Below are 19,028 nucleotides of genomic sequence, written 5' to 3'. Positions count from 1 at the left end.
CTCGATTTTCTCTTTGTTTCCAGTTGTCCTGAAAGCACCATAGTAATGCACAAATGATGGAAATGGAAGGCTACTTTGACACGGACAAACTGAGAATCTGAGATCAATACAAATAACCTTGTCTTGAATCCATCAAAACCCTAAGCCTAGGTGTGTGGAGACACATATTGTAGGCTACAATATGAGGAGGAAATTCTAGTCCTAAAAATGCTTTCCAGTTTCACTGACTCACCCAGTGATGCGCAGCTCACTCACTGGTGATGGCAGATGGCCGATGGCCGATTGCCGATGCGCTCTTACCTAAAGACTCTCAGATTAGAGTCTTCTCTTTTCAGCAGGAGCCATTTGCTTTCCAACCTGTTTTTTTCCCAGGGATTGTATTTGAAGTATTGGCGAAGGCCTGTTTTGTCTGCATGCTGTTGTTGACTGACAGATTTGCCGCACGTTCCCCGACTATACACTATGCCTTGTTAATGGGATACACTCCACAGCTAAGCAAACATTTTTTTAAAGAAGCTGTTGGTCCTCTAAGTTATATGCTTTCTCATGGTGTAGTAGGCTATTCTGAATKATTTAGTTTCTTTCTGAACAGACAGCAGTAACTCTATAACTTGGAAAATGTATTTCAATTTATCAGGGCTGCTGCAGCTCCTCCAGAACCCTTTGTGCTGCTATGATTCTATAGTGTAACACTGGAGAGAGTTGCAAGCTCATGCATGGCTATCAGAGCAGAGAGCGGTAGAGAGATCATAGAACGTGAATCTCATACCAGTTCTGTGAGAGACAYAGGCACGCTTCTTACACAGCCATGCGTTGGTCTCAAATATAAACTCAGCAAAAAAGAAACGTCCTCTCACTGTCAACCAGATACTATTTTCAGTAGACTTAACATGTGTAAATATTTGTATGAACATAACAAGAGTCAACAACTGAAACATAAACTGAACAAGTTCCACAGACATGTGAATAACAGAATTGGAATAATGTATCCCTGAAAAAAGGGGGGGTCAAAATCAAAAGTAACTCTCAGTATCTGTTGTGGCCACCAGCTGCATTAAGTACTGCAGTGCTTCTCATCCTCATGGACTGCACCATATTTGCCAGTTCTTGCTATGAGATGTTACCCCACTCGTCCACCAAGTCACCTGCAAGTTCCCGAACATTTCTGGGGGAATGGGAATGGCCCTAGCCCTCACCCTCCGATCCAAGGTTCCAGACGTGCTCAATGGGATTGAGATCCGGGCTCCTCGCTGGCCATGGCAGAACACTGACATTCCTGTCTTGCAGGAAATCGTGCACAGAACAAGCAGTATGGTTGGTGGCATTGTCATGCTGGAGGGTCATGTCAGGATGTACCTGCAGGAAGGGTACCACATGAGGAGGAGGATGTCTTCCCTGTAACGCACAGCGTTGAGATTGACTGCAACGTCAGCAAGCTCAGTCCGATGATGCTGTGACACACTGCTCCAGACCATGACGGACCATCCAAATCGATCCCGCTCCAGAGTACATGCCTCGGTGTAATGCTCATTCCTTTGACGATAAATGCGAATCTGACCATCACCACTGGTAAGACAAAACCGCGACTTGTCAGTGAAGAGCACTTTCTGCCAGTACTGTCTGGTCCAGCGACGATGGGTTTGTGCCCATAGGCGACGTTGTTGCCGGTGATGTCTGGTGAGGACCTGCCTTACAACAGGCCTACAAGCCCTCAGTCCAGCCTCTCTCAGCCTATTGCGGACAGTCTGAGCACTGATGGAGGGATTGTGCGTTCCTGGTGTAACTCGGGCAATTGTTGCCATCCTGTACCTGTCCTGCAGGTGTGATGTTCGGATGTACTGATCCTGTGCAGGTGTTGTTACACGTGGTCTGCCACTGCGAGGACAATCAGCTGTCCGTCCTGTCTCCCTGTAGAGCTGTCTTCGGCGTCTCACAGTGCGGACATTGCAATTTATTGCTCTGGCCACATCTGCAGTCCTCATGCCTTCTTGCAGCATGCTTAAGACACGTTCATGTAGATGAGCAGGGACCCATGGCATCTTTCTTTTGGTGTTTTTCAGAGTCAGTAGAAAGGCCTCTTTAGTGTCCTAAGTTTTCATAACTGTGACCTTAATTGCCTACCGTCTGTAAGCTGTTAGTGTCATAACGACCGTTCCAGAGGTGCATGTTCAATAATTGTTTATGGTTCATTGAATGGGAAACAGTGTTTAAACCCTTTACAATGAAGATCTGTGAAGTTATTTGGATTTTTACGAATGATCTTTGAAAGAAAGGGTCCTGAAAAAGGGACGTTTCTTTTTTTGCTGAGTTTAGGTTACAATGTTGCGCAAACCGTAAGCCCACTAAGACATTATTGGGTATTGTGTGTAGGCCGGTGACAAGAACTCTCCATTCAAACCATTTTAAATTCATGCTCTAACACAACAAAATGTGGAAAAAGTCAAGGGGTGTGAATGTTCTTAAAGGCACTCTATATGGATGATGGCAGTTTGTTGTGCGGGAGGTCGATAATGCATTATATCTCACACATACACTCATCATCATTATCATCATGGTAATAATGTGGTTTGTGGCCAGGCTCCCTAGGCTCATGATCCTGTTTCCTTGTGTGGTGTGTGCAGTCTACCTCTAAGGAAGCACAATGGCTTTGTTATAGCAACGGTGTGGGCGCTGGCAGTTAAGATCCCACATTATCAAATCTCACACCAGACCCCATACTGACTCTCTATCTCTACTGATTGTAGACTCCCCCTCTGTACTTAAACTCTCTCTCTCTCTCTCTCTCTCTCTCTCTCTATCTCTCTCTCTCTCAGGTTCTGTGAGTCTGCAGTGTGGTGCAGAGGGGATGTGTACGTGCAGACCCAGTGTGACGGGGGAGAAGTGTGACACCTGTCAACCCGGCTTCCACTCGCTCAGCCCTGGTGGCTGCAGGTACGCAACACACCCACACACACATGACACACACTCGCACACCACACACACACTCACACACGCAGAAAATAAACAAACCCTTTGAAGACAGAGGGAGAGTAGTAAACCAATGCATTTAAAGAGAATTATGATTTTCTTTTTCTGTCTGTATGCCTCTACCATACGACCACGTTCAGTAGGCCACAAGATAGTGGAACGTTCCGATTTATTGAGTGGAACAGACATGCCTCTGACATGTAGAAAACGTGATCAGGTCAGCTTTATTCATCACATTACGTCGTAGTACGTTGCTCCCTCCTGAACGCAACCTTGGATGGGTGCGTGTTGATGTTTAATAATGCATATATTAGTTATCGTGTGTATTTGCTTTGACATGCTGCAGTGGTTTTAGCCATGAAACACATCCATACTAACACTGACCTTGGCTGTTTCAGTAGCGTTGAGGTTTACACCAGGGCTGGAGCTGAACAGAATACCAAAGTTTGGAGCCTCTTCCAGTTTGCAACAACTCTACTGCTGTTGGTGCTAATTCATCACTACTGCTGCCTGCTACTATTAGCAATGCCATTGTTTTCAATGTCATTACTATCCCCTTGATACAGTGAACAGTCTCTACTCCTCTCTTACCACCAAAATGTTCCTACCGTACCTTCTGCATTATGCACCAGCCTCTGTCTGTTGGACCTTAACATCTGGCACAAATCCATTTCCTGGATTGCCTGGTGACTCAGGCTGCTGGAAATATTGATATTACAGCATGACCCATGTTTAAATCAAATCAAAATCCAATTTTATTGATCACATACGGTGAATTCAACAGATGTAGACTTCACAGTGAAATGCTTACTTACMAGCCCATTCCCAACAATGCAGAGTTAAAAAAGTAAGACACATTTTTGCTAAATAAAAAGGAAATAGTAACACAATAAAAACAATAATGAGGCTGTTTACAAGGAGTACCAGTACCGAGTTAATGTGCAGGGGTACGAGGTAGTTGAGGTAATTGAGGTAATACAGCATGTACATGTGGGTAGGGGTTAAAGTGACTAGGCAATCAGGATATATAATAAACAGAGTAGCAGCAGCGTGTGAAAGTGTGTCCATCTATGGCATTATGCATGTGTGTGTGTTTTGTGTGTTTGAGCGTATGTAAGTGCGTGTGTGTTGGAGTGTGTGTCTCCATCCCTCTCTCCCGCTTCCTCCCTCTCCCTCCCAATCCTTCTCTCCTTCTTCCTGTCAATCCCTCTCTCCCTCTCCCTCCATCCCTCTCCCTCATTTCTCTCTCTCTCCATCCCTACCTCAGTCTTCCAGTGTTCTGCAGTGAAGTGAGGTGTGAATTATGCAGGCCAGTAGAGCGGAACAGAGTAGATGCCTGCCCAGGGGATAATTGAATTATTCTTAATAGCAACCTCGTTAAAATATTGATTCTGTGTTACAGTTCTGGAGGAAAACAATCAATCAATGAAGATGATTAAACATGTTTCATAGAACAAAGCTTTTGATTGACACAACAGTGACCCCACTTAGCCTGATCACCGACCGTGATTGGTTATGTTCAGCGTGTGTCTGTGTGTGAAAAAGAGTAAGTGAAGACTGAACACCCCTTATCAGCATAATTAATCAAGGACACAATGTGAATATTTTAGCAGACGCTCTTAATTAGGGTTAAGTGCCTTGCTCAAGGGCACGTTGGCAGATCCTTTACCTAGTCAGTTGTGGGATTCAAACCAGCAACCTTCCGTTTACTGGCCCAACGTGCTTAACCGCAAGGCTACGTGCCGCCCCGCAATGTGTACACTGAAACAAAGAGTCACTCGACCAAATACTCGACCAAATATCTATTCCGACTTTCTTACCTATGTCTTAACCTAAGTGCCCCATGACGTTATGTCGGTCATAACCAGTTTGACCTCTGGCTGAACATTGACCTTATTAACAGGATGTTGTTATCGTTTCTCCGCAGGTCGTGTGACTGTGAAACCAGGGGCAGTGTTGGCATCTGCTCTACACTGGACGGAGGTTGTCACTGCAAGGATAACGTGGAGGGACAGGCGTGTGACAGGTGGCTTTTATATTGTGCTGTTCTTTCTTCAAAAAAGATCAAGGAAAAATAGACATGTGACAGGTGACCCGTGATATGCTACTGTGTCACCTGAAATAACATAATACCTCACGGTTACCACGGTAACAGTTTTTAGTGTCTAGCTCTTTGTTCAGTTAACAATGGTAGCTAACATTTCATATTGTTAGTACAGTGGAGTACTGGATTAAACCTTGATGCTGCCCGCTGCCATTGTTAAACAAAACATCTCTTGACATTTTATGGCACCGCTCTTTGACAAACTGTTTTGAGTCGGCATGGTAACCCATTGAAAACAGGTTCATGATAACACACAAGTAMATTTTTCCGAGAAGATTATACACGGTGTAAATGGTAGTAGACTTTTAGTCATAGACAGTTAGGACACGTACAGTATCAACCAAGGACTATGGATGGAAATGAGCTAAATCTGATGCAATGGCATGTTGTACATCAGTTGAATACATTCCCTTTCCCTTCAGTGAAAATGCTGCTGAAAGGACTGAGGGGAACATGATTCCTTTAGACTTTCTGTCTGTACCCAACCTTCTCTACACCCATGTTTTAATCATTCTTCTGCTCTCTAAGATTTACATGATTAGACAGACAAAACACAAACAAATCACGAGTTTGATATTAGCAGAATACGCAGCCATGAGACGATCCCCAGTGTTGAATTATTTTTGCTTGTTTTCTAGCTTGTTTATTTTGTTGTGTTGTGTGTTATTTCATGCTCCGTTGAACAAGGACACTCTTTCCCCCTATGTGACTTACATAGTCCTGTTTCTGAACACCACCCACGCACATACACAGATCCCCCTCACGCACTCTCACGTACACAAACGCACACACACACCTCGCTCCTCTACACACACAAACACACAACTTGTCTCCTCTACAGTCTCTCTGGAGGTAGTGTATCAGTGTGAGATCAGCTGGGGGGGATTGGCCTCGGCCGCCACTCTATGCCCCATCACTGCAGCACAGACAGCAACACATGTTCACCTGGCAGATAGTCTCATACGACCTGACTCACAGGGCCTAGTGATGCTCTCTGAACTTGCTCCACAATATGGAGAATTAGCCCCGACAAGCTGCAGTGATGAAGTATATAATGACAATGTGTTTTGTGCATGCGTGTGTGCGTGTGTGTGTGTGTGTGTGTTTGTGCAGGTGCAAGCCAGGCTCCTTCAACTTGCAGGAGAACAACCCAGCTGGCTGCACGTCATGTTTCTGCTTCGGACACTCATTGGCCTGCAGATCCTCCAATCACCATGCGGCTGTCAACATCACCTCTGACTTCCTTGAAGGTATTCAGCCAATCATGATTATATTAAAAGTACTGCATTCAGCTAATAACTATTGGTGAATTGTGAACCCCTTATATTGTGGTTATCATCCTGAGTCATTCTGCCATGCCCCCCTCCACACCCCTCCGCCTTCTGCAGACCCAGACCGCTGGTCTGGACAGTTCTCTGGGGGACAGGAGTACCCTCTACTGTGGAAGGAAGGTGAGGTCTACCTGCTACCACTCAGTGAGGATGACCTGGGTTTCTACAGAGCTCCAGGTGAGAGAGGCACAGCCGAAACACACACACACACACACACAGAGAGAGCTAATGTCAACTTTAAGGTGAGATATCAGTAGGACCTGGAGTTTTTCCCGACCATATTACCTGATCAAAAAAAACTCTGGGCCCTAGAGTTTATAGGAGAAGTGTGTGCGCTTCCGGAATGAGGAACAAATACGTGAAGATTCTGCTCGGAGAGAGCTCAGACATGTAAATATGTCAATCATATTTAAATATGTCAATCTGCCACCTATAATACCCTTGGCTTGTTACTCGAGATTATTCCTTTGTTTGATTGAACAATTCCCCATAGCATTGCCCTATAAGGTCATAAAACCTGTTAACTGCGACACCATTTTCTCACAGCAGACTCTTATCATGACCATTAGCATATAACATGTATAGCTGTCCCCGCTACAGGAGTTAGGTGCYCTCTCTCTGGATGCGTCCCAAATGTTACCCAATTCTCTATGGTTACTGGTCAAAAGTAGTACACTAAATAGGGAATAGTTTGCCATTTGGGACGCAGTCTATGTATCTGGAGCCCCATGGGGGAATAGGCCTGATGGAATTGGATGTCTTGGCCATGCTGGAAGAACAACAAAGTGGAAATCAGCCTGCCTAAGCTCAAGGTGGCTCCTCACTGCACCAAGGATCAAGCCTAGCGAATCAGCAGTCAACATAGATGTAGAGAAACAGAAATAGCGGAAATCCCATTAGCTACCAACACATCCTGATGGTTTTATGTTCATTTAGACAGGCGCCTTTTTAAGAACCCAAGCATGAAAAGCCTAAGATCACAGAAGACGCCTGGGAGGGAAAACGACTGGGTCCGTTTCGGGGGATATATGTTGAGTTTCTTATATGTTGTTAAGTCAACTTGGATATGTTTAGATTGTTTATTTATTCATGTGTTTAGTTTGCAAGTGTTCTTGAAGCTCGTCCATCACTCCAGTGTCTCTGAAGGCCACCACATAGTGATTCGTGTTCAAGCCCGTCCCCTTATCTCGCCGGCACAGCACTTGTTTGTGTTGTATTGCAGCGTAGTAAAATATGGAGATCTATTGCCCCGCCGTTGCTTTTAATGATCTCATTTTCTCCCTGCCTTTTTCCCCTCATGTGTACAGTTACTTTAAAGATTAGAGCGGAGAGGCAGGCTGCAAGGATATGCATAGGATTTCTCTCTCTCTCTCTTTCGCCCTCTCTCTTTCTTTCTTTCTCTCTGTTTGCGCAATAATCCTCCGGCAGCGTTTCTCGCTAAAGCGGAAGATAATTCTGAGTGACAATGCTCTGCTACCAAACAACACGGAGATGGAAAGCAATTTCTCTGATTCCTATTAATCTATTTGGTCGCCTATTTCAGTGCGTATCTTTTTTTTACGCCTGGCTACGTCTAGAATCAGATCAGGATGTGTCTTGATGAGAACAGAGAGAAGTGTTGGGGATCGTGTTCCGTGTTTCTACCCGGCTTGCAGAAGTACCAGGCGACACTGCAGTGCCAAGAAACACAATCCTCGATATACAACACAACGGAGGAAACTCCGGCCGGACTACTCGGAGCATTATCCAGCGATGTTCAGCTGGAGCCTTTCAAAGACATAGAGAAGGCCATGAGGGAGTTACAGAGAGTGAAAATGAAAAGTAAATTAATTTACCACCACACTTGTCCTCTTCCTCTTGACCAAGAAAAGATTGCTGCTAGTTTGACACCTAGTAGAAAAGGTCACGTTCCTACGGCGACACAGCACTTGTCAACCGATTGAACACTTGAGTGAAGCCTGCTACCAGATTCTATCATAGATTCCAAGCCAAAACCACTTTCCTCAGCAGCCTCTCTAATCACTGACATGGCAATTCAAGTTGCAGGCTTCTCCTCTCTAATCCTCCATGCTTAATGGTCCAACAGGTAGCTAACACCCCTCATCCAGAACCAGCCACCTGTGCCTTAGTGCCTGACATGGTGCAGGATCATATTCATATACACCAAGGTCCATGGTGCTAAACATGGAAATCCAAGGGGGGGGGGGGGGGGTCTCCAAGAGAGGAAGGGACAGCACAAAAGGACTAGGGAGAGAAAAGAGAGAGGGTACAGTTTTCAGCATACGTCCTCTTAGGCTGAGATGTGGGCTGTAGAACGTTTATCACAAAATACCACCCTTATCCCTAATTGAATGTGAGCCTTAGAACGCTTAGGACAAACTTTCACCCTGATTGGATGTGAGCCCCAGAACGTTCAGGACAAACCACCACCCTGTTCCCTGATTGGATGTGAGCCGCATAACTTTCAGGACAAGCAACACCCTGATCCCTGATTGGATGTGAGTCCCAGCACATTCAGTACAAACCACTACCCTGATCCATGATTGGATGTGAGCCCCAGAACGTTCAGGACTAACCTTCCCCCTGATCCCTGATTGGATGTGAGTCCCAGAACGTTCAAGATCGCTGTGAAAGAAAATGTATTTACCACCACACTGATTGGGGTCAAGAACGTTCAAGAGACTCTATCACACCCACGAAGTAGATTACGTTTTTGGGGTCCGTTTCTTTTTTTAAGCTAACATTGCGTTGTTACTAGGGTGCAGCGTGGTCTAATAGATCCTGAACGTCTTTGTGCACCAGGTGGTGTAGTCTTTCTGCCTGTTCTCCATGTAATCATGTCCCTAGCTATGCTGCACCTGTAGACCAATGGTTCCCAACTCCAGTCCTTGAGTATCTCCAACAGCGCACATTTGTGTCGTAGCCCTGGGCAAGCACACCTGATTCAACTTGTCAACTAATCACCAGGCCCTCAATTAGTTGAATCAGGTGTTTGTTTGTTGTCCAGGGCTACAACAAAAAATGTGCTGTTGGGGGTAATGGAGGACTGGAGTTGGGAACCACTGCTACACACGATGTATTGCAGGTTACTGGATTCACACTTGGCCCAGTTTGGTCTCTCTCTCTCTCTCTTGCACTCTTTCTCTCTCTCACCCTGCTGGGTGAAGTTAGTTTGTCTGTTCAGGTATTGCTGCACAGTGGTCGATGTAAGTTAGATGGGACTTAAAGTTGTTTGTTTGAAACGGTGGCAATCTAATTGAAATGGAGTTGATTTAATTGGTTTGGAGAGTCTAAACCCTCGATTGATCTCAGGGGTCCTCTACCGTTCACTAAATGTGACTGGGGTGTCAGGCATCGTGACGGGGACTTTGTGTGTCAGTGGAAGGAGGTCAGTCATGGTTCAGGTTGAGCACATCACAGAGAAAAGCAAGTGAACGATTATTTATTTTCACACTCGAAACACACACACACACACTCAACCATACACACAAACAGAAACACACACACTTACTGCCTTCACGCACGTCTTCTTAGTGCAATCAGAAACACTGTCATTCCGACTCACACAGAGGTCCACATTTAAAGATGTTCTCTCTTTTCAATTACTCTCCTGTGATAAACCAATGAATACAGATCTATTCTAATGGTAGAATGCCATCTTGATGTGATCACAGTGAGAGTTCCAGTCACCCAGTGGGGTTCTGGGGGTGTCATAATAAAACACTGGAGGACCAACCAGAGGGGGCAGCGCTGAGTCTTTCATCCTGTGAGATGACTTCATTTTCCTGCCTAATCCCACCATCAAACCCCTGTCGTGGAACTTTTTACACAGGGACACTCAAAGACAATATTAAATGGATAATTGTTAATTGTCAGCGCGCTGGAGAGGTTCCAACAAACTTAATGCACCACAGTGAATGTCTGTCAGAAGCTCTGACTGGCCAGTCCCAGCAGTTGTCTTATATACGGCTATACACAGGCAAGTTATATTTACATGATTTAGCATGATGAATTAATCATTAATTCATCATTAATCATTTTGTTTCATCCATGTGACAGACCAATACCGCATTCTTTCTCTCTAAGCTGAGACCTTGAAACTGAGATATCTTTTGTTCGTTCTCAAAACAAGGTCTGGGCGTATTGCCGAATTGCTGCTACTGATAGTGAGGATTTGTACAGTCAGCCACTTGCAGGAACACAGAAATTGGTTTATAGAACAGCACATGAATAGAACACAGAAATTAGTTATAAGAAAAGCACAAACATTAAAATCCATTACACCCCCATTGGTACTCTCGTAGATCTGAGAGGACTGGATGAGTATAAGAAATATGGCAGTATCTACACCATGCCATCTGATAGGTTAGGTGGGAAATACCCCATGTAACCTAATTACTCAAACCTCTTAGATAAACACAAGTGSCTATGAATTGATTTGTGATTGAGTGTCCCTGACGTAGGTCTAACATTTTAAGGGTACCACGTGAATCACCTCTTGAATATCCAAAGCAAATAACAGTAAAACGCACAACAGTACCCACTAGTCAGACAATAGCGTCAGAGCAAGTCGACCAAAAGCACATCAGCCCATATACCCAGTACATCAACCTGGGGCAGGTTAGGCAAACACATGACAAATCTGCCCAGAGAGCAGTCATCCGGGGCCGAGCGACGTGGTGGAGAAGATAAGGGCTGGTCCTGGATTCAGATCAGATGTGACTGTGAAGATAGCGGACAGCTGTGTGTGTTTGTGTGTGTGTCTACTGCAGCCCTGACACCACCAGGAGAGACCAGGATACATGACCCACACCATCACACTCAAAACACACTACCTCAGCCAGCCACACAGACTAACAGCTGAAACACAGACCTGGGTTAAAATACTATTTAATTGAGCTTGCCTTTTGCAATGGAACCAATATATAAGTCCCAAAATTGCAAGCCCAGTCAACCTCCAGGGAGGCTAAAGCAAACGCTCAAAAAGATTTCAAATAGTACTTGAATCCAGGGGCWCTATTCAATCTGCATCACGGAAGTTCAGTGTTACAACGCGACTGAAATTTGAAGGCGATGTTAGCGTGGTAGTGGAAAATGCATTCACGGTAAACGCTGCATATGTCGGTTCAATCAGAAATTGCGTTTACATTTCTATTGTGCAGTCTGTTACTCTTCGGCGACACAGATTGAATAGAGCCCCAGGTCTGCTGGAGTATTATTCATACTGTGGCAGATCATGCTGTTGTGTATTGCCTTTTCTGAAAAACATCTGCCTTTTTTTAAGGTGGATTCCTGTTTTTATTGCTGTAATCAATCTTGAATGATGAAATGCCAGTCCACCTTTCCTTATCTATCATAGTGCTTCATTTTCACATACTTCTGTAAACAGGATCTTCTGCATCCTCTTCCTCACCCGCCCATAACTCAAAATGTAGTCTTTTTCAGGGATAGTTTTTCCCATGTGTTCTTTTATTAAAGAGTATTTGGGTTCCCTGGGTGCTGATCATTGTGTATGCAGTGAGTCTGCTGGCTTGTAGAGTGTGTGTCTGTACATGCGCGTGCGTGCGTGCGTGTGTAGCTCTTTGAAGTGGTGTTAATGTGCTGTAATGAGCCAGAGATAAGACGAAGGGTAATTACAGCCAGACTCCCACTGTGATCTCTGTGGGTTACAAGAGCCTTGGCCCTCGCACTCCACTACACACACACATGCATATATAAACACCAAAAGCCAAAACTCTCATTCAACACTACTACCCCTTCCAGCATGTTTGTCAGATGGCGAGAAGCTGAACTTGTGAAACACACAAAGACTCTCTATCTCTTTCTCTCTGACAGGATGTGAGATAGCTAAAAGCCTGCATGGTTATCCCCTGACCCTTGATGGATGTCTGTCTGTCTGTCTCCCCTCTCTCTGTAGAGAAGTTCCTGGGGAACCATCTCCTGAGCTATGGCCAGCTCCTCTCCCTGACCTTCACGGCCGAGGCCCAGTGCCTCCTCCCTCACAGTGTCACCGTGCTTCTGGAAGGATCTGGAATCACCCTGTCAGCTGACCTTTCACCCCAACCTGAACTTGTCCACCAGCCAGGCCTCGCTCCCCAGCACACCTTCACTCTCAGGTAAAACAAAATTGTGTGGGTGTGATAGCATGTGTAGACGTGTATATAAAATACTACTATACACCTACTATTATGCTACTCTACATCATATAATCATATACAAATATGTAATACCCCTACTTACAGAACAGTGTATGAACCTCAGACTGCATGGATGTACCGTGTCATCTTCATGGCTGTATGATGTTCATACATTCAGCTCATTAGAATATTTTGGGGCGTAGTTTACTCACAGCTCTTTTTGTGCAACCGTGAGTGAGAGTGTCCTTTCAGTTTATCTAATGTGTTGTRTTATGCTGGYARWTTTTGTGACTGTGTTTAATGATGGKGTTTTGTGAAAGATTCTTGTATGGCTGTGTTAACTGAGAATGTTTGACTCTCACCTTGGAGGCCCCCAGCTGTTCCAAAGGCTGATTCAACTTGTCAGTTAATGCAATAACACTGACCAGCATAAATAAACGATTGTTCTTCAAAAGGATCTATAAAGAACCTTTCAGATTGAGAAAGGTTCTTTTTATAGAACAATTCTCCATAAAGATTCTATAAAGAACCACAAAACAGTTTTATATAGCCCCAAAAAGGGTTGTAACCATAGTGGAACACTTTATGGTGCTATGTAAAACCGTATTTAATGGTTCTTTATAGAACCTTAGGAAAGGGTTCTTTATAGTACCATAATGGTTCCATTTAGAACCTTATGAGCATGGTTCTTTATTGAACCTTCAGTATGTAGCACCATAAAGGGTTCCTCTATAGTTACAAGCCAAAGAACACCTATCTGGTACTATTCAGAACTATTATTTGTAAGTGTGTACAATGGAAGCTGCCTTATGGCTTTGTAACAGACAGCTCTATGTCCTTTCTTGTGACTGCGCATAATGAGTAATGAGTTCCCCCCACAACCCCCAGCCTGGGTGAAGGGGGACTTTGGTTCCCCCCTCAGAGCAGCGGTACCTGGAGACAGGACTGTCATTGTGTGGGCCCTCTCTGGTGACAGGCTCCACACACGTCATTAGAGAGACAGAGGTCTGGCCCTACACACACTCACATGCACGCAAACACACACGCGCATACACACACCCAGCATCACCTCGTCCTGGAGCACTCATCTTTTCCTGGCACCGCCCGGCTATATCCAGAAAGCTCAGCTGAGAAGATGTGAAGGGGACTTTTAAATGTCTTTCTCTGGAGCTCTCTCTCCTAGGTAGTTCTTAAGAGCTTCGCCAAGTCAAAGCAAAGTTTATTTGTCACGTACACAGTTTACAGCAGGTATAAACGGTGCAGCAACATGCTCACTTGCAAGCTCTCAACATTGCAGCACACATATCAATATCAATAACAATCACAAGTCAGATAATAAAATAAGGAAGGAAAAGGAGGTAGTATGCATGGTATAAAACCGATATGTACACCATAAGATATACACACTCTTAGAAAAAAGGGTTGAAAAATGGTTCTTTGCGGCAGGATGGGGTTCTACCAATAACCGTTTTCGTCCAAAGAACCCGTTTTAGAAGACGGGTTCTTTGTAAAGCAAAGAGTTCTACGTAGAACCTATAACATCCCATGAAGAGGGCACGACAAAACCTATTCCCCCTAAAGAGACTGAAAAGATTTGGCATGGGTCCTCAGATCCTCAAAAGGTTCTACAGCTGTACCATCGAGAGCATCCTGACTGGTTGCATCACTGCCTGGTATGGCAACTGCTCGCCCTCCGACCGCATGGCACTACAGAGAGTAATGCGTACAGACCAGTACATCACTGGGACCAAGCTTCCTGCCATCCAGGACTTCTATACCAGGCGGTGTCAGAGGAATGTCCTAAAAAAAAAACTCCAGACACCCTAGTCATAGACTGTTCTCTCTGCTACCGCACATCATGCGGTACCGGAGCGCCAAGTCTAGGTCCAAGAGGCTTCTAAACAGCTTCTACCCCTAACCCATAAGACTCCTGAACAGCTAATCAAATGCATAGTCACTTTAATAACTCTACCTACATGTACATATTACCTCAATTACCTCAACTAACCGGTGCCCCCGCGCATTGACTCGCTATTGTTATTTTACTGCTGCTTATTTTACTGCTGCTCTTTAATTATTTCTTACTTTTATTTCTTWTTTTTTTAGGTATTTTTCTTAAAACTGCATTGTTGGTTAAAGGCTTGTAAGTAAGAATTTCACTTAGGTCTGCACCTGTTGTATTCGGCGCATGTGACAAATAAAATGTGATTTGTGGAACCGTTTTTGGAAGAAAGGGTTCTTTGATGATTGTTTTGAAGGCAAGAAGGAGTCTTTGGAAAGCAAGAAGGGTTCTACAAAGACCTCTTCTTATTCTGAATAAGATTTTTGTTGAATTGTTTTCTTATTTCTTTTAAATAGTGCCTGAGCATTAGTGTTTAAACTTTAACCTCAGGAGTTTGAGTCATCTGATATATTTTCAAACGTATGTSAGAACGTTTTAAACTGTACCTATATGGGAATATTTGTGCATGCATCTGGTATTCCCTTAATCATTTTACATATACAGTACTGACATAGTCTTGATGAAGGAGTTAAATTAACACTCATTGGTGTAAAATAACCGTTCATAATCAGAGTTGAGTGTGATGGTGTCATTATTACTCCRTGTAGAATAAAACACTCAAACCATTGCCCGTCATTATCATATTTCCCAGCATGCACTTCTGTAGGTTGATTTTCAGAATTGTTTGTTGCAATCTGTGTTTTTGCATTTACATTGATTGTTTGATTAATTGTATGCTACACAAAGATAAATCGCATACATTTTTCTAAACTAATCCAATCTCTTAGTAGTTGGCTGTATTGCACCCATGAGATGGTTGTTCGAGCTTAGATGAATCAGGTGGTCCCATTAACCTTACTTTTCCAACTTGGCAGTCATTCTGAATRCAGTTTGCAGGTGATTAAAAATGTCCAATTGTTAGACGTCCTCATAAGGCTGGAATTGCACATTACTCTACCAGCCAGCATAATACAACTTGTAGGTCTGATGTGTTTTGTAAAACAGGAATTTCCTAAGAACACTTTGTTAGTGTGTAACTAGGCAGGGTGGAACAGGTTCTCGGTAGAACCCTTCATAGAGGGTTCTTGGAAGACCCTTTAGTGGTTAAAAGGGTTCTTGTTAAAACCTTTGATGGTTCTAAGAACCCTTCATAGAGGATTCTAAGTAAAATCATTTACAGGGGGTTCTATGAAGAMGCCTGCATTGAGGGTTCTAGGTAGAACCCTTTGTAAAGGGTTCTACCTAGCACCTAAAAGGGTTCCTGTATGGGAACAAACCAAAGAACCCTATATGGTTCTACTTAGAACCTTTCTTTTCTGAAGAATGCAGTCAAAATGATGAAGGTGCATGTCAAGTATGACTGTATTTCCAATATAAAGTAGATAGTGTCTTAGTTGAGCTAGGGTTGGCTGTTCAACAGTCTGGAGGTAGAAGCTGTCTCTGAGCTTTTTTTCACCAAATGACTCAGAGGCTGTGTGTGAGTGTGCATGCCTGTGTTTGTGTCATTTTGGAAGCACACAGCAACACAACACACRGTCTCCCATCCCCTGGCTATGTTGTCTTGGTGACAGATAGCATGCTGTTTGTCATGACTGTGAGCCTACGTGTGTTGTGTGAATGTGTTGAATGTGTTATCCAGGGTAAGTGGTGTTTTGTTCCCAGCATGCACGGCGCTACACCAGGGCTAGGAGGAGCTGTAGCCCCGTCACAAATCTGCATAGCCCCAGCATTTTAGTATTTTTTCCTAATTTTAAATAAAGAAATATGTAAAAGTTAATAGCCAGCCATTCTGTTCCCAATCCGATCCCTGGCTGCGTGCTCGTGCCGCACGTGTACCCTATGACGTGTGTGTGTGTGTGGGGGGAGGAGGAGGAGTCTGGTCTGTGTGATCGTGCACATTTGTTTACGTTAAATGAGACAACTACTAGCTGGGAACTAGCTAGCTAGTCGCCCATCTCACCCCGTAGCAATGGACTGTTTGCTGATCAAGAGAAGAGTGCGGGTAGAAATTGAAAATCCAGACCCAGACCCGGTCTCCGAGGGGGCCAAAGAGGAAGAGAGAGATGAGAAAGATGAGTCGGAGAGAGAAACTCGTGAGCCACGACGTGATGGAGCACCAGGGCYGCTCGTCGCTGCTAGCTTTGGACTTTGGATATTATTAATTTMATTTCTGACTTTGTGATAGCCATTTCATCCGAAGCATTATTACCAATGCACAGTTGTCTGATTATGCATAGGAAACAAATACACTTCTTGTTGTTGTCGCATTTTGGATATATTGTGTTGTTATTGCTGAAAGACTTCAGTGCACATGGGCGCTTTCAGCTTTGCTGAACGTGAAAGACGTTTTTGGTCATTAACTTGTGGTCACTTGTATTAGGCTTATAGTTATTTTGTTGAATTTTCTTGGGCCAAATTCAATTAAAAAACTACATTTATATCGAATGTGCTGTGTGCCATATCTGCTTTTATTGAAAAATGAGAACTCCCTTATAGCTCTGAAGTCATGAAAATCAACTATTTTCTTAGTACCCCCACGTATTGGTCAAGACCCCCCCCCCCTTACATCCGGGAGAGACAAATCACTTCTTCTTCACTTCTCTTCTTTCTCTTTAATCTTCTCTTTCTCCAGCCTCTTTCTGTCCTTCCCCCTGTCCCTCTGTGTCTCTATCAGTATGAGACTCAAGTTGTCTGGTCCCTAGGCAAGGTTCAAGTGTCTGTCTGTATGTCTGCCTGTCTGTGTGTGTGTGGGCTCCCACCACATACTTAACCCAGACCTCCAGTGGTTTCCTGGTCCACTGATGATGTTCCTCTTATCCTAGCAACAGCTTAAATACAGGCCCAGTGTCACGCACGCCAGAGGCCTTCACTGGCCCAAAARGTTGGACCCGTCCCGAAATGGACCTGGGGCTTTCCCACCCGGACCCAATATTTATAAATAAATGTTTTAAATATAGAGACCCGTTCCAAATGGACCTGAGGACAACTAGACCGTTACACAGCRACACTCAAAGTCAATCTTAAATTAATAATTGTTTATTGTCAGCGCGCTGGAGAGGTTCCAACAAACTTAATGCACTATAGTGAACGTCTGTCAGAAGCTCTGTTGGGGCCGCCCCTCAGTTGTTTTATATATGGCTATACACAGACAAGTTATATTTGAATGATTTAGCATAATTCATTCATCATTACCGTTTTGTTTGTTGTGACCGACCAATACTGGTTCATAACATGACCAATACCTCACAAGGCTTCTCTCTAAGCTGAAACCTTGAAACTGAGAGATATTTTGTTCTCAAAACAAGGTCTGGGCATACTGCCAAATTGCAGCTACTGATAGTGAGGATTCGTTCAGTCAGTCACTTGCATGAACAGAGAAATTGGTTTATAGAAAGGACAAACATAGAACATAGAAATTGGTAAATAGAAAAGCACAAGGATACACATTTCCATCACATTCCATCCTCATATCACATGGTTGATGACAATCATTACATTTTAATGCAAGCATTTAAATTTTAGCATCTATTTCAAAATATACTCCTATTAATGTAAGGGAAATCAACACAGAAAAAAAACGGACACTTCATAATCTCAAACCCTTCATTCTGGGTTGTACAATCCAATTAGTATGGTAATACTATAATCATAATAAAGGTTATACTTCTATTAATGTGAGTGAGCATCAAAAATACACACACATACACAAGGGATTTGTAGATTCAGAGGTGAATCACTCAATGTTAACCATTGTTTCCATATCTCTTACCACAATCAGGTTGGATTGACCTATGTTTTTTAATAACTGTCCCTGGGACATCAACTTAGTCACAATATAAACCACTGTTGTTTAACAATTCTTGTTGAACAAAAACCACCTTCAATCATTGTTCATCGTCCGTATCTACAGGGGGAAATGGGAGCTCATCCAGAGTTAGCAGCTCATTAGTTTCACCATCCTCTGGAGGAGCAGAAAACATGATAGCTGCTGAAATCTTACCAGCCAGAGAGGCACAGATCACCTTACAGCATGTTAATAACATTTCACAGGGTAGAGAGAGAGAACACGTGAGACATTTTCCTACCCAATATTTATTATATAAGGTACGATCATCACTGCGCTTTGTTGCCAACCGTCAGTGGAAGTGCTGTAGCAGTTGATGTTTTTGATGGTTATGCCAGTACAAATAACAGTGCCTTCTTGACAAGATCTGTTAAGCGAGTGTTGTCAGTGAATGTGTTAGTTACTACCGATCTTCACTGTCTCTTCTGTAAACCACATGCATATCACTTGCTGAATAGCAGCATACTGTAACAGCGGTGACCTATGAAAAGCTGGCAGATGTGGCTTATTCTTGGCATGGCTTTCAGCAAATTCTTTTTGGTCTCCCATAAAGGGGCAATTGTTCATAAACATTGAAGGGCTGATTTAAGTGCATGTGATACCAAATAAACATAAGATAACTCCTTTATAGCTAGTCACCATG

At 43.7% G+C, this 19,028-nt stretch overlaps 1 protein-coding gene across 1 annotated transcript in view; it reads left to right on the top strand.

The window, feature by feature from the left end:
• LOC111963856 (laminin, gamma 3) overlaps positions 1–19,028 on the top strand; it is a 233,650-nt gene that overhangs the window by 95,231 nt on the left and 119,391 nt on the right. Inside the window, exons 6-10 of the mRNA XM_023987408.2 lie at positions 2,814–2,931; positions 4,895–4,993; positions 6,185–6,321; positions 6,460–6,579; positions 12,320–12,518. Of these exons, the coding sequence (XP_023843176.1) occupies positions 2,814–2,931; positions 4,895–4,993; positions 6,185–6,321; positions 6,460–6,579; positions 12,320–12,518 (673 nt within the window). The remainder of the gene's footprint in view (positions 1–2,813; positions 2,932–4,894; positions 4,994–6,184; positions 6,322–6,459; positions 6,580–12,319; positions 12,519–19,028) is intronic.

This window comes from Salvelinus sp. IW2-2015, linkage group LG5, assembly GCF_002910315.2.
Source record: "Salvelinus sp. IW2-2015 linkage group LG5, ASM291031v2, whole genome shotgun sequence".
Taxonomy (NCBI): Eukaryota; Metazoa; Chordata; class Actinopteri; order Salmoniformes; family Salmonidae; genus Salvelinus; species Salvelinus sp. IW2-2015.
This window is presented reverse-complemented; position numbering and strand designations above follow the sequence as displayed.